At 46.2% G+C, this 15,251-nt stretch overlaps 1 protein-coding gene across 2 annotated transcripts in view; it reads left to right on the top strand.

Annotated features, from left to right (window-relative positions):
* Positions 1-15,251, top strand: part of CTTN (cortactin) — a 103,354-nt gene that overhangs the window by 72,395 nt on the left and 15,708 nt on the right. For both annotated transcript variants that reach the window (XM_082270069.1, XM_082270068.1), the window contains one exon: positions 3,083-3,152. In XM_082270069.1, coding sequence (XP_082126195.1) covers positions 3,083-3,152 — 70 coding nt within the window. The remainder of the gene's footprint in view (positions 1-3,082; positions 3,153-15,251) is intronic.

The raw sequence follows: 15,251 nt of genomic DNA, 5'->3' as shown, positions 1-15,251 counted from the left end.
GCAGTATGTGCAGGAAACAATTGCAACCGACAAAACAGCATGTGCAGGAGAAGATCAGAGGAGAAGATGGGGGCAGTAAGTGAAGTGTGAATTGTATGATAGAAGGCAATGTGTGCTGGAGATGAATGCAGAGGATGCGTTTGGGACAATATATGCAGGAGGAAAGCGTGCAGCGAATGGAAGCAAGTATGTTCAGGTCAGAGAAGTATTGAGTATTACAGAATGAATTGCATGCAGGAGAAGGGTACAGATGGTATGGCAGTGGGCAGCATGTCCAGGAGAGGAGTGTGGTGGCTATGGAAGTATATGCCAGGGAGCAGAAGTGTTTCATCGACTAAAACCTTTTCGTCAGTGGCCTTTTTACGGTGACAAAAACTAAAAGTACACCACATTTTCGTCCATTGCCGAAAATTAACTAAAATCAATTCCGTTTTTGATAAAAAAATTAAGTGAAAATATTAGGGAGAGATGTGTACCCTCATGAAACTAACGGATTCCACGGAGCTCCACTTGGGTAGAGCTCTTGAGTGCTTCCGCTCCCAGCAAGCAAGCGAGTTTGTAGCATGCTTACTACTTAGCAGTTAGCACTGTGCAACATTACAGGCCTCCCCTCAGACCACCATCCAGCACTGTGCAGCATTACAGGCCTCTCAGACCACCGTCCCAGGGCACAGTGCATTATAGTCCGCCTCAGACCACCGTACAGAGCACTGTGTGCATTACAAGCCTCCTCAGACCTTACAGAGCACTGTGTGCAATGCATTATAGGCCTCCTCCTCAGACTGTCAATGTCCAGAGCACTGTGTGCATTGCAGGCTGCCTCAGACCGCCACCCAGAGCTCTGTGTGCGTTACAGGCCTCCCAGAGCTCTGCGTGCACAAGACTGGCAACACATGGGTCGAATTTCTAAAGCATTTTCTTTTGAAAATCAGAAACTTTGTGCATTTTGTGATTCGATCGTGCCACCGTTGATTTTGGAATGCGCCCAACCAAGCCTTCAATTTCACCTCATATTGCTACAGAAAAGAGTTTTCGTGGCCAGGAATCTTATCTTTCTTTCCGGGAATTTTTATTTTCTTGCACTCCTGCACATAGATTTCTCACATGATTCTCCCATCATTGATTAGAAAATTGTTTGTTTATTTAAAAATTTCCAACATGCCCAACAAATTCGATGACCGCACAAAAATCGGCCGTTGCTGTGGCCCACTAATGGTGCGAAGTTCAAGCAAAAATTCTTGGATAAGATTTTTCTAAAGGAAAATTCTTTCGAAAATTCAACCCATGTATGGCCAGCCGTACAGGCCTACTCAAACTGGCCCAGAGCTGTGTGTGCATTACAAGCCCCCTCAGACCATCCAAAGTGGCTAAATCTGTGGCTTTGCGTTTTTTTCAAATCTTAATACTTAATAATAATTAGCAATTGTGGACGGTATGACAGTGGAAAGAAGTGAATCTGTTTGCTCCATAAGAGGTGGTTACTCAGCTTTCCGATTAGTAACAAAATCACTAAAAAGTAGTGGTGCACCGAATGAAAATTTCGGTACCGAAACCAAAAATTCAGCATGCACTTGGCGGAAACCGAATTTGACCTTTTTTAATAAACTAATAATATTTTTATATGTAATTGCATTTAACCTTTTAAATAATATCACAAATTTAAATGAATATTTATTCTTGTCCACGAACGGCACCTTTTCGGGCCAATAGGATGCTTTCACACTAAGCCGTTTTTTTTAAGCGCTTTTGTATTAAAAAGAAGCCCAAGAAAAAGGCATCCCTTTAAATTCTATGTATGTCTTCACACTGGTCTGTTGCGCTTTCGTTGTAGTTAAAAATCTTGCTTGCTGCATTTTTGGTGCATATTTGGTCAGGCACCAAAAAGGCACCTCCCCATTGAAATGCATTGAAAATGCAGCAAGAACACATCAGAAATGCACCGTTTTCAGTGGCCATTATCGTGTTTTCTTTTTTTTTTTCTTTCTTTTTTTTTTTTTTCTATCGGCATGTAGCACTGCCCCCATGAGTGCTGCTTAGAGTGGATTCCCCTGGGTTTCCCATAGCAACAATTTGTTAATCTTGACACTTTAACACTTGGCTCAGTCAATAAACAGTCCAGGGGATTTGGTTTGGTACAGGGGAAAGACCAGTGTGTTTGTGTGGGAAGAGAAATACAGGGGGAATGACGTGTGTGTGGAGGTGGTGATCTCACAGGAGAAGTTATGTCACTGGGGAAGGACCAAGAAAAGGCAGAATTGCACAGTGGCAACGTAAACGTTGAGCTTAAAACCTATAGGATATAGTGTATTTCTATCAGTCTTGTGGGTATTAGACATTTGATTGCATAAGCACCCCAGGACAGTTTAGGCCAGGGATTGGTAATTGGCCAATTAATTTTAGTTAGGAAGAAACCCACACTAAAGTACATACTGGCATTTTTTTTTTTTTTTTTTTTTTACAGACTGCAGCGGCAAGTACAAACTAACAATATGAAATTGGCAAGCTATTTCACTGTCCTGCTGTTTCACAATGGCTTCTGATGACTTTGCTAGGCCACGAATGTTTCTATTTTAACATTTTCTGAAATCAAACGGAATACTGAAGGTTACTTATTTGCAGCTTGCTAAGTGTCCTAAAGTGTATGTACTGGCAAAATCCATTTTTTCAGGGTCAATAACACATTGCTGAATGTAGATTTTTTTTTTACAGGATCTCATTTACATGTTTATCCTCTGCCTCCTTTTTTCAGCACTTACTGTAGATTGCTGACACCACTGTAAATGCTTTTCTCCATTAACAGCAATGTTGTCACCCTCCCCTTGCATCACATATAGTCACATTGGCACCCTAGTTTTTGTATTGAGTAGGGAATGGGTAAATAGCTTGTCAGCCATTTTTAACCCTGTTTGTAGCCCACTCTGGGCCACAACAGAAATTAGAGCAAATCATCCCAAAGTAAAGGAAGCATTACTGGAGCATTACTTTCCTTACATACTCCGTAGACTCGCCTAATATATGATTGGCACGGTATGTGTATGCATTAAAGAGAATACATATAATCCCTATGTTTTACATTTTACAGGCAGCTGCATCCTTTGAAGATATAGAGAAAGTGGCCCCAAGTTACCAAAGAACTCGACCAGTGGAAGTCGGTATGTAATACCAATTTGCCTATTCTTTTGATTTGGGCTGTTTAGAGGTACTTAGCTGTTGAAGTGTACTTAGATCTAAAATTATTAAAATGACTCGCCCTCGCTTCTACTAGCAACTTCGTCGTTTTGCCTTTTTTATTTTCTTGGTAAACCTGCTATTTTGCAAACCAACAGCCTAAATGCTTCCTGAGCAGGAGCAACCTTGTTATCCTGGGAGGCAATGCGCCCTTTGGTCTCCAAGCTGACATCGGTGTGCCAGCACTAAGTGTGGTGTCCACAATGAGCACAAGTTGTTGTAGGACACCATTGGAGAGCAGGTTTGCACTGGTGCATAAAACCATTGGATTGGAGCATGTTGGATGGGAATTCTACAGCAAAAAAAAGTATTAAAAAAAAAAAAAAAAACCTACATGTTAACTAAATGTTCATAGCATGTTGTGGAAAGACATACCGTGTAGGTTTATTATGTATATAGTTTGAGGTCCATTTGCTTTACTGATAAAAGATAAAGCAATGGATTCATTATAACCCCCCCCCCCCCCCCCCCAAGCAATGCATACCTTTTTTCTCTTTTGAATGAGTTGCGAGTTGCTGCACTTAAAGCGTAGACAGGGCTGTATTTTCCCATTTGACAGTGTTGCTGCATATTGAGTGACCCAGCACTGTCACGCACATGGACTGGCAATGTTCAAACGGGGGCGTTTCAGATATCCACCAGTGCAGACAAAATGCAATATGACCTCCAGCTTGAATTGAAAACTGCACATGTGTTTTTTGCTGAATGGAATGAGTTCTATGCGCCTCAATACCTGAAAGTAACATGTATTTTCTTTATGCCCCTGCCTTCCCATTCAGCTGCTAGGGACAAGGGAAGGGTTGCTGATGGGGTGGAGAGCATTAAATCAAACCTGTTGTGCTGCAGTGCATGGGTAAAGCGCAGGTATCAATTGAAAAAACAAAGTGTTTCTCTTTCATTCGATGGACACATCGCTCCATAAATCATAACTACTTGGTTAAATTGATCCCCCCAGCAGTAGGACTAGGTGGAAGAAAAAAAAAAAGGCCACGCCCATGGGCCGTCTTCAGCTTGGTATATAACCCCTCTCTCTGCTTTAGGTAATCCGTTTTAATCTGTCTAGTCAGGATTAAGGACCTAGGCTCCAAGCTGGGATCTCTGGTCCTAGCAATGTTTTTTTTTTCTCCTTCCTTGCATCTTTTTTGTTTGTTCTCTCGGGAGATCGACAACTGCCGGTGTTCCGTGAAAAAACCATACCCGTGAAAATTCTCTACCCTCGTCCCTTCTGGTGCACCTACGTCATTGAACAGCCGAGGAGCTTACTAGTGCGCAAAAAAAAAACGCCAAAAGGGCCTGTACTTACCCTTCCATGGTGCAGGTAATGAAGTAGAGGAGCTGTTGGCCAAAGGACCACTGTGACTCAGACCCAAGCCCGATTGTATGAAAATATAAATCACTTAGCCGAGATCTCCGTGATTTAGATTTCATACACCCGCCGCCGCTTTTACATTTAGTAGCCGAGATCAGGGAAGTGACAGGGGTAGGAACGGAGATGACATATGTTGCAGCCGAGATGTTTTAATGTAACCACAGCAACAGCTGATGCGGTGTAACGTTACAACACACTACCGTGAAAATTCCCTACCCTCTGAGCATGCGCAATGCTAAGCTCCTCAGCTGTTCAATGACGTATCCGGAGCTGTGAGCATGCGCACTGCTACGCTGCTCACCTGTTCCATTATGTATGTTTATGACGGGAAGTGACGTGGGTATGGAATTTTCACGGGGTATGGTTTTTTAACGTTACACCAGGCTGGGCGATGGGCAGGATAATCTAGATCCAGTGGTCCCCCCAGCCCGCGGGCACGTGCAAATAGCAGCTACGCGCTAGGTCGGCCGCGACATAGCCTCACAGACAACGGCTGGCCTGTGAGTTAAACATCTCGCAGGGTCGCATACAACCGGGCTTGGGTCTGAGTCACAGTGGTCCTTTGGCGAACAGCTCCTCTACTTCATTACCTGCACCATGGAAGGGTAAGTACAGGCCCTTTTGGTGTTTTTTTTTTTTTTTTTTTTGGGGTGGACACAGATAACCTCCAGGGATGGTCATACCTACCTGCCTGCAGGATCCTCCTCCCATTCTTAAAATCCCTCAGCTGGGCTTCCCCCACTCCCTTCCCCCCTGTCTGGACCTGGAGTCTGGTGGGGGTCCCAGGGCAGAAGATGCAGTAGAGCATCCCCCTGGGGTCTCCCCCCGCTATCCCCACTCTGTAAGGGTCCAGGGATAGTGTGTACTGCCCTGATAGTCTGCAGGGGTCCCGGTGTAGGAGACTCCTAGGTGCATGCTCCACTGTTTACAATGTGGGTATAGTGCAGGGGGGTCCCAGTGCAGAGTGTGCAGCAGAGTCTCCCCTAACATGTGTCCTACCTTCAGGAGGGGGTCCCCTTTCAGAGAGGGCAGCATTGCAAAGGACGCAGGGAAGGTCCTGGCAGCATGCTGTAGCTGATGGTAGCCATTTTCCCTTAGTCTGGCTGGTCTACAGTTGGCTGTAATGTTTGTGTAGCTCGATGTCACGGGGGCCATTTTCCCTTAGTTTGGGAGACGTTGACAACCCAAGCCTCAGGGGGATGCCGAAGCTCCTCCTTTTCCTCCTCAGTTTCCCCTTCCTCCTCAGTTTCCCCTTCCTCCTCAGTTTCCCCTTCCTCCTCAGTTTCCCCTTCCTCCTCAGTTTCCCCTTCCTCCTCAGTTTCCCCTTCCTCCTCAGTTTCCCCTTCCTCCTCAGTTTCCCCTTCCTCCTCAGTTTCCCCTTCCTCCTCAGTTTCCCCTTCCTCCTCAGTTTCCCCTTCCTCCTCAGTTTCCCCTTCCTCCTCAGTTTCCCCTTCCTCCTCAGTTTCCCCTTCCTGTGCCCGGGACATATGAACAGGGATGGCGTCCATGATTATGCTGGGTTTGAATTCTCAGACGCTCTTCCGGTTGGTAGGGGTGAGTCTTTGGGGGTCCCTGTTATCTCTCTCGCTCTGCTGATAGGTACCCTGAGTCTTGCGGGGATCTTTTAGTAGTGCCAAGATTGTTTTTGTACTGCAAGGCCTTCCTTTCCTGATGGAGCTTCAGGGTCACATCTCCCCCACTGACCCCCCTCATGGAGGTGGCAGGTCCCTCAGAACCCCAGCTTCCCATGGTAGCACTGATGGCGGTCCGGCAGTCCTTAGTGTCCCGGGTGAAAGTGGCATGTGGTCAAAGGCCCAGGAGGAAGCATCCCCCACCTTCCGCTGCTCAGTCTCTCATCTGATTCTGAGCCTGATGCTGCCGTGGATGCCCCGGATCCATCCGATTGAGATGATTCCTCCATGGTCGCAGCAGCAAATGAAAAAGTGCTGGTAGATGCACTTATCACTGTAGTTCGTGAGACTTTAAAAAGGAAGATTAGGCTGATGTCAAGGACGTGGCTGTGTCTTTTTGGTACACATAAGTCACCTCGCACTCCAAAGGTGTTTCCTTATGTGCCTTCTTTTGACAGGTTTTCCTGTATGTAATGGAAACAACAAAAATTAGTTTGTGGTCTGCAAACGTTTTGCAGTACTTTACCCTTTTGGGGAGTCTTTCAAAAAAATGTCTCCTACTCTTACTGAATGGGCCAAGCTTTTGTGCCAGGGCCTGGGGGGTGAGCTGGTCTCTGCTGCTGCTTTTATGTTGATTTAGCGGACCAGTTGGTCCAAAGGGTTCTGGTTTATTTGTGATGCAGCTTTGGATACAACTACTGTGCTGTCTAAACTTTGTTTCAGCGGTGGTCATTAGGTGCCTGCTGTGGTTTAAGAATTGGTCAGCAGACCAAGCCTCCAAGAAAGCTCTCATTGATCTGCCCTTTCAAGGCAATCGCCTGTTTGGGGCTACCCTGGATGACCTCATTGAGGGTCTCATGGGAGGGGGGGGGTGCCTTCCTGCCGCAGTCAATGGAAGGAGCCTAGTTTCAGACGGGGGCCCTCCTTCTCGGCTCATAGAAGATTTTTTTCGTGCTCCCGGGACGGAGAGTAAGGGAAATTGATCTTTCATATCTTCCCTTGGAGATTCCAAGCAACCTTGGTCTGGTAAGCCTAGAGCTAGCTTCTCTGGACCAGCAGACAAGACCCCTTCAGCATGAAGGTCTGCCCTCATTATTGGGGTGGGGGGACTTCTTCGCTGTTTTCCGGCCCTGTGGACTTCTTTTGTGAGCGCCAAGGAGATCCACAAAATGTATTTCTTTTGGGAGTACCCAGAAAGGGAGGCAAAGTTTTTGTGTTGGATTTTTTTTTTTTTTTTCAGAATTCTTTTCAGGTTTTTTTTTTTAGATCCTGAGTCTCCTTGTGCCGGTTTAATTCATGCACAGGTTCCGGTAATGTCCAAACTACCTAAGGTCCCCCCTATCCCTTTCCAGGGAATTGAATTACCTAGGTCTGATTTTATTTCTGACCAGGGTGGGCCTTCTTCTCGACAAATTTCAGCAGCCACAGGCTGTGATTCACCCGCTGCTGTCACAGATAATTCTCTCTCCCGATTTGCAAACAGATTGAGTCTGGTGGTGTCCACCTTCAAGACAGTTGTGTTTGTACAGTCCTACATGCAGGGTTCGGCTCCACAGGTGGATACTAAAGTTCGTGGTGAGATCACAGGTTCTTCTGGCAGACGCCGCAGGCATCCAAGGGCCACAGTAAGGCCAGTATCCTCCTCGGCTCAGGCTTCTTTCACAGTTCCTGCGAGGATCTTCCAATCATCCTGGTGACCATAAATGTCCCTTGGGGCTTCCTCTCAGAGAAGACCATTTGTCCCAAGGGCTAATCTATCATCCTGCTTTACAGTCGCTGTTTTTTTATGGCTTGACTATTGAAAGCCAGGTACTGAGGGATAGAGGTTTGTCTGGATCACTAATCCTTACTGTGGTGAAGATGAGTAAGCGACCCCTAGCCACGCACTCTTTAATTCATTCAGGGGGTTCAATATGTGGCTCCACCTATACGGTCTCTTTTGCCGTCATAGTATTTAAATTTTACTTCTTTTGGTTCTTCAGAAACCTCCATTTGAGAATATTTGGGAGATTCCCTTGTCTACATTATCCTAGAAGGTTACATTCTTGGTGGCCATTGCCTCAGCCCGCAGGGTATCGGAATTGGTGGCCTTATCCTTTTGCAGTCCCTATTTGGTGGTCCATAGGGATAAAGTGGTTCTTCGTCCGTGTCCATCATTCCTGCCCAAAGTTGTCTCTGACTTCCATTTGAATGAGGACATTGTGTTGCCTTCCTTGTGTCCCAAGCCGGCTCCTCACAAGGAATTTGCTTTGCGTACCTTGGATGTGGTTTGTGCGATTCGGGTGTATCTGGCAGCTACTGAGTCCTTTCTGAAGTCGGACTCGTTTTTTGTGGTTACGGACGGAACAAGAAACGGGCTGACCAATTCTTCGGCTACCATCTCCAGATGGATCAGACGGTGACTCAGGCCGATTTCAATAAAGGTCAGGTCATTAAAGGTCAGGTTCCACAGCGCATTATACTCAGGCGCTGAGTGCTTTTTGGGCCTTCCGTCATCAGGAAAGTTTGCAAGGCAGCCACTTGGTCATCAGTGCATACCTTCACACAATTTTAAAAGGTAGATAGTTTGGCATCTGCGGGTGCTTCGTTTGGCTGCAAAGTTTTGCAGGCTGCTGTTTAAAATGGGCTGTATCCTCTTGAGGGGTGTTTTAATGTTTATTTTCCAGACTGGGCTCCTGTGACCTGGTTAAGGCTTTTGTTAAGGGTTTGTTACCTTGTTAAGGCTTTAACCAGGACTGGTTAAAAGCTCTTATGTTTAGCCTTGGGTTATTTTCCCCACCCCTCATTTTCCTTCTGGCGCCTCTTTTGGACGTCCCACTAGTTATGAATTATGGAACGCTGTCTCAATCGATGAACGAAAGAGAATGGGATTTTTGTGCTCACTGTAAGATCCATTTTTCTGCATTCGGACAAAGAACCCACCCCTCTATGGAGTTCTGATACTTCTAATACTGCTTGCTACTAAACGAATTACCTAGAGCAGAGAGGGGGGTTATATACCAAACTGAGGACAGCCCATGGGCGTAGCCAGGTGTCTTTTGTTCTGCGTAGTCTTCTCCTGGAGGAGGCAATATAACCCACTAGTTTTGATTTATGGAGCACTTTGTCCGTCGATGAACTCTGAGAAATGGATTTTCTCTGTCGCTCATTGACAGACGCAGTCCTCTTGATTAATATCAAATTGGGTTATACTGCCCTCTACAGGAGTAGGACACTAGGCAGAAGAAAACGTTCTGGCCACACCTTAGGAGCAGTCCCAGAGGGTATATCCTCTCTCCCTCTGCTACAGGATGTCAGTTTTTTTCTGTCTAGTCAGGAGTAAGGACCTAAGTTCCTTGCTGGGATCTTTGGTCCTGGCAAGATTTTTTTTTTTAGAAAAAATTTTTTTAGGCAGCTTTTTTTCTCCAGTTGTTCCTGTGAGATCTTCAAGCAATGATGCTGGAGCTGGGCGACGGGCTGGATGTTGAGATCCAGTGGTCACCCCAGTCAGCCTACGAGCGCGTGCAGGCCCTAGCTCCGCGCTGGGTCGGCCGCGACATAGTCCCACTGGACGGGGACTGACCCTGCGAGTTAAACGTCTCGCCGCGACGCCGACGACCAGTTGGAAACTTAGTCGCGGCGTCCGTATTGGTCGACAGCCCCCCCCCCCCACCTCGGTGGAGAGGGGTTCTGTCAGGAGTGGCGCCCGCCTGTTCCGGTATGGTGAGTAAAATGTTCCCCCTCTCCCCCTGACGGGTTTGTGGGTGGACGCGGGCCCCTCCCTGGGATGATCGGACCCTCATGATCCTGGGTCCCCCCTCTATCCTATAACAGGTGTCACAGATCCCCCTCTTGAGGGTGATTTGGTGAATAAGAACCAGGAGGCTTGGTTTGGGAGCTGACTATCGGTAGTCACTGTATGAGTGAGGTAAACAAAGGTCCGGCTTAGCCAAACCTGAAGATAAGACCAATACAGCCTGAAGGTGCGCCCCCACCCATATCTGGGGTGGGGGGGGGACGTCTTCACCGGTTTCCGGATACATGGTTTCCAGAATCCCGGACAAAGGGGTTCGCGAGGTCATACGGTCAGGATACAGGATCGAGTTTCGATCACTTCTACCGGTGCGATTCTTCCCTTCCAACATTCGGCTATCCCCGGATCGCTTAAAAGCTTTGCGGGGGGCAGTAATGGACTTGATGCAACAGGGAGCGGTAGTTCCCGTTCCTTGAGCAGAACGTTTTCTTCACTGTTCCCAAAGATCATTCCTAGTTTCCACCAGGAGCCGGAAGATGCTCAGCCAGGGGAAGTCATTTCTTCCGATAGAATCCAGGTTACCGATAAATGTATTGTATTGGAACTTAGAGCGATCAGACTTTGTTTGATTTACTGGACCGAGCAGCTCCAGGGCAGCCCGGTTCGGATCCAGTCGGACAATGCCACGGCCGTGGCTTAGGTCAATCACCAAGGGGGCACCTAGAGTGTCCTGGCGGCCATCGAAGTGGCCAGCATCCTTCGTTGGACGGAACGGTTTGTTCCGGCTCTCTCCGCGGTATTCACTCCGGGGGTGGAAAATTGGCAGGCAGATTATCTCAGCCATCAGATTCTGGATCAAGGGGTATGGCCTCTTCATCCAGAGGTATTTAACCAGCTGTGCCTTCATTGGGGCACCCCGGAGGTGGATCTGTTGGCAGCTCGGCTCAACAGGAAGGTGCGGAGGTTTGTAGCCCGCTCCCGAGATCCTCGAGCGGACGCAGCAGACGCGCTGGTCGCCCCGTGGGGACAGTATCAGCTACTGTATGTCTTCCCTCCTCTCAAGTTGCTGCCGAAACTTCTTCGCAGGATAGAGGTGGAGGAAATTCCAGTTATCCTGGTAGCTCCGGACTGGCCTCGTCGACCCGGGTAAGCCGACTTGGTCAGATTGGTCACGGACGCTCCTTGGAGACCTCCTCTCAGGGGGGATCTGCTGTCTCAGGGACCGATCTTCCATCCTGCTTTACAATCGCTGGCTTTAACGGCCTGGCTATTGAGACTCAGGTGCTGAAGGACAAGGGATTGTCTACTTCAGTTATTCCTACTTTAATTAAAGCAAGGAAAGCGACTTCCAGAAAAGTCTATTATCGCACATGGAGGTCTTATATTGCGTGGTGTGATTCCTTTGGATTTCCTCCACGTGCCTGTTCGGTGACTCGAATCTTGGCTTTTCTGCAACAGGGGGTTGAGCAGAAGCTGGCCTTGAGTACGGTCAAGGGTCAGGTTTCAGCGTTAGCAATTTTCTTTCAGAAACCTTTGGCTACTCATTCCTTGGTGCGGAATTTCATCCAGGGGTTGCGGCACCTGGCTCCGCCAGTGCGCGCGCCCTTACCGCCCTGGGATCTTAATTTGGTGTTGTCGGTTCTTCAGAAACCTCCCTTTGAAAATATTAGGGAGATTCCCTTGCTTACGTTATCCCAGAAGGTGGCCTTCTTGGTGGCCATTACTTCTGCACGCAGGGTGTCAGAACTGGCCGCATTATCTTGTCGTTACCCATATCTGGTGATTCATAGGGATAAGGTGGTTCTTTGTCCGAATCCATCCTTCCTTCCTAAGGTGGTTTCAGAGTTTCATCTGAATGAAGATATTGTGCTACCTTCCTTGTGTCCTAAGCCCAGTCATCCTCGGGAGTGTGCGTTACATTCCTTGGATGTGGTTCGGGCAATCGGGGTATACTTGAAAACTATGGACTCGTTTTGTAAAACGGATTCACTTTTTGTGATCACGGATGGCCCTAAGAAGGGGTTGCCTGCATCTGCCGCGACTATCTCCAGATGGATCAGACAGACGGTGGCACAGGCTTATTCTATTAAGGGTCGGAATCCTCCGTTCCCTGTTAAGGCTCACTCCACTCGGGCGCTTAGTGCTTCCTGGGCCTTCCGCCATCAGGCGTCAGTGGTCCAGGTTTGCAAGGCGGCTACCTGGTCGTCGGTTCATACCTTTATAAAATTTTATAAAGTTGATGCGATGGCATCGTCGGATGCCTCTTTTGGCCGCAAGGTTTTGCAGGCCGCAATTTGAGGAGACCATTGGTCTACCTCGAGGGTTTTTTTCTGTTGGGTTTTCAGTCGAGTCTCATCCTTTTGTCTGATGAGCCTTTAAAACTTCTAGTTGGCACCGGTTGGGCCTTCTAGATTGGATTTTGATTTCTGTTATCCCACCCCTCATTTGTGGCACTGCTTTGGGACGTCCCAATTTGATATTAATCAAGAGGACTGCGTCTGTCAATGAGCGACAGAGAAAAATTGATTTTTGTAAAATCTTACCGTAAAATCCTTTTCTCTTAAGCTCATTGACAGACGCAGTACCTGCCCCTCTACTATTGAGTTGGGTTGGGTTAAATTCTCTGACACTGCTTTGTGATATAACTGACATCCTGTAGCAGAGGGAGAGAGGATATACCCTCTGGGACTGCCCCTAAGGTGTGGCCAGAACGTTTTCTTCTGCCTAGTGTCCTACTCCTGTAGAGGGCAGTATAACCCAATTTGATATTAATCAAGAGGACTGCGTCTGTCAATGAGCTTAACCACTTAAGCCCCGGAAGATTTTACCCCCTTCCTGACCAGGGGGTATTTTGCGATTCGGCACTGCGTGACTTTAACGGACAATTGCGCGGTCGTGCGACGCTGTACCTAAACGAATTTGGCGTCCTTTTTTTCCCACAAACGGAGCTTTCTTTTGGCGGTATTTGATCACCTGTGCGATTTTTTTTGATCACGCGCTATAAACAAAAAAAGAGCGTAAATTTTGCAAAAATAGCAATATTTTTCCCTTTTTTTTTTATATGAAATTCCCCCAAAAAAAAATGTAAAAATCAAAATTTTTTAACATTTTCGGCCTATTTGTTTTATGCTACCTATGTTTGGTAAAGAAAATCACAAAAAGTGTATTTTGATTGATTTGCGCAAAAGTTATTGCGTTTACTAACTAAGGGAAAGATTTTTGTCATTTTTGTTGTGTTTTTTTTTTTTAACGCGTAATGGCGGCGATCTGCGATTTTTTTTTTTTTTTTTGCGGTACTGCGACATTGCGACAGACAGATCGGACCCTTGACTGACATTTTTGACACTTTTGGGGTTACCAGTGACATTTCTACAGTAATCAGTGCTATATATATGCACTGTTACTGTAAAAATACACTGGTAGTGAAGGGGTTAACTTTATTTGAGAGGGAGGGGCTGTGTGTGTCCCTAGGGGCGTGATTCTAACTGTGATTGGCTGTGGCTTCAGCTGTATGCAGAGTGATCAACGGATCTACATAGTAGATCCATATGATCATCTCTCATACAGAGGGGAGAATGACAGGCAGCTTGTTTACACAAGCTGCCTGACTTTCTCCCTCTCCCCCGCCGATCGCAGAGTGGCCGGCGGACATCGGGTCCGCCGGTCACACGCGCGGGGGGGGTCCGTGGCCGTAGATAGTCGTGCGGCGGTCGGCAAGTGGTTAAGAGAAAAGGATTTTACGGTAGGATTTTACAAAAATCCATTTTTACGGTAAGTACAAAAATCCCATTATTTAAGTTCATCTGCAATTTGAATATATCAAGTTATATCTGTTGTATAGTAATCTGTATTTCCCTGTCAGAATTGGACGTTTCCAGGAGTTTGTAGATATCCTTTAAAGATTACGATATAAACTTCTGTTTGGTTAAGTTCATTTTTTTTTTTAAAAATGAACCCCTTTGCGCTGAAGGATAAAACAAATCCTAATGCCTAAGCCCAATTTTGCAACTTTGTGATGTGTTAGTAAAACCGTACAGATCACAACTACTTTGTGCACCTAGGTGGATTATACCTTGTTGTGTTTTTTTTTTTTTTTTTTCCAGGACAAATTGGGCTTTCATTTGGTGGTAAATGGTAATGGATATCTTCTGATTTTTCTTTTTATTATCTAAGGAAAACTGGCCCAAAATAGTGTAAAAAAAAAAAAAAAAACTATAAATTTAGCTGCATATGTATTGCGACTACCATAACCTGCCACCAAAGAACAACCCAAAATAAAATTCTCCTGCACCTGGCGATCGCAGCAATACCACATGTGTATGTTATGGTTTGTGCCCATAGTACAAACCAGAAACAGTGTGCATTTTGCTTTTATTTTTTTTTCTATCCTACCTAAAACACACACTGATACTAATTAAAAAAAAAAAAACCTTTTGATCTAGATAAAAAAAAAAAAAAAAATTTCTCTATCTCTGCAAGGACAGAGATTTTCGTAGACAGAAAACATGGGGGCGGGCTTCACGGTGACAGCCAATCAGAGGCTATCACAGCGATAAGGTGACCAGGAATCGGATGCGCCAGGTTCCGATCGTTAATACCAGCCCGTCGCTCTTGGTGGGCTCCCAGCACAAAGGGAGATACTCAAATATGCGGCCCCACAGAAAAAAAGCCGTATGTTTGCTTATGGTCAGTGTGAAGGGTTTAAATGCACTTTTTTTTTTTTTTCCCCCCCGTAGGAGCCTGGAAAGTATTGCACCTGCGATCAGCAGATCACGGGTGCCATGCAGAACTCCTACAGACAGTCAGTATAAGGTGTCTGCCTGTACATTCGTAACAGCAGGCAGTTGCACAAAGATCTGAAGACTCAACTGCTAGAGCACTCAACAGACTGGTAATTAATTGAGAACTACAAGCTGACAGTCACAAAGGCTGTTGGTATTTGTAGTGCATTGATTCATAAGGATCAATGACGCGACCGTGTTGGCAGAACACCGCAAAGTTGCGCTTTTTTTTTTTTTTAAAGGTACTGCTAAGGCAGGGCTTGACAAATTTGCCTGAAATCTAGGAGCCAGCTAAAAAAGTTAGGAGCCAGTTTTTTTTTTTTTTTTAAACTAACAACCAAGCTTTATTTAATAAAACTGATACTAAATTTACACATAAATACGACTAGAACCCCACTCTCCTATATAGCGCAATTGGATGGAAACAGACTGTCTGTCTCTTTCCATCCGATGCCATCTGATCGGATCCACGGGATGGATAGAAAATAGAACCACCATCCGTCTGTTTT

This window comes from Pelophylax lessonae (genome assembly GCF_965119305.1).
Source record: "Pelophylax lessonae genome assembly, chromosome: 10".
NCBI classification, from domain to species: Eukaryota; Metazoa; Chordata; class Amphibia; order Anura; family Ranidae; genus Pelophylax; species Pelophylax lessonae.
Note: the sequence above shows the minus strand (reverse complement) of the source record. Positions and strands in the feature narration are given on the sequence as shown.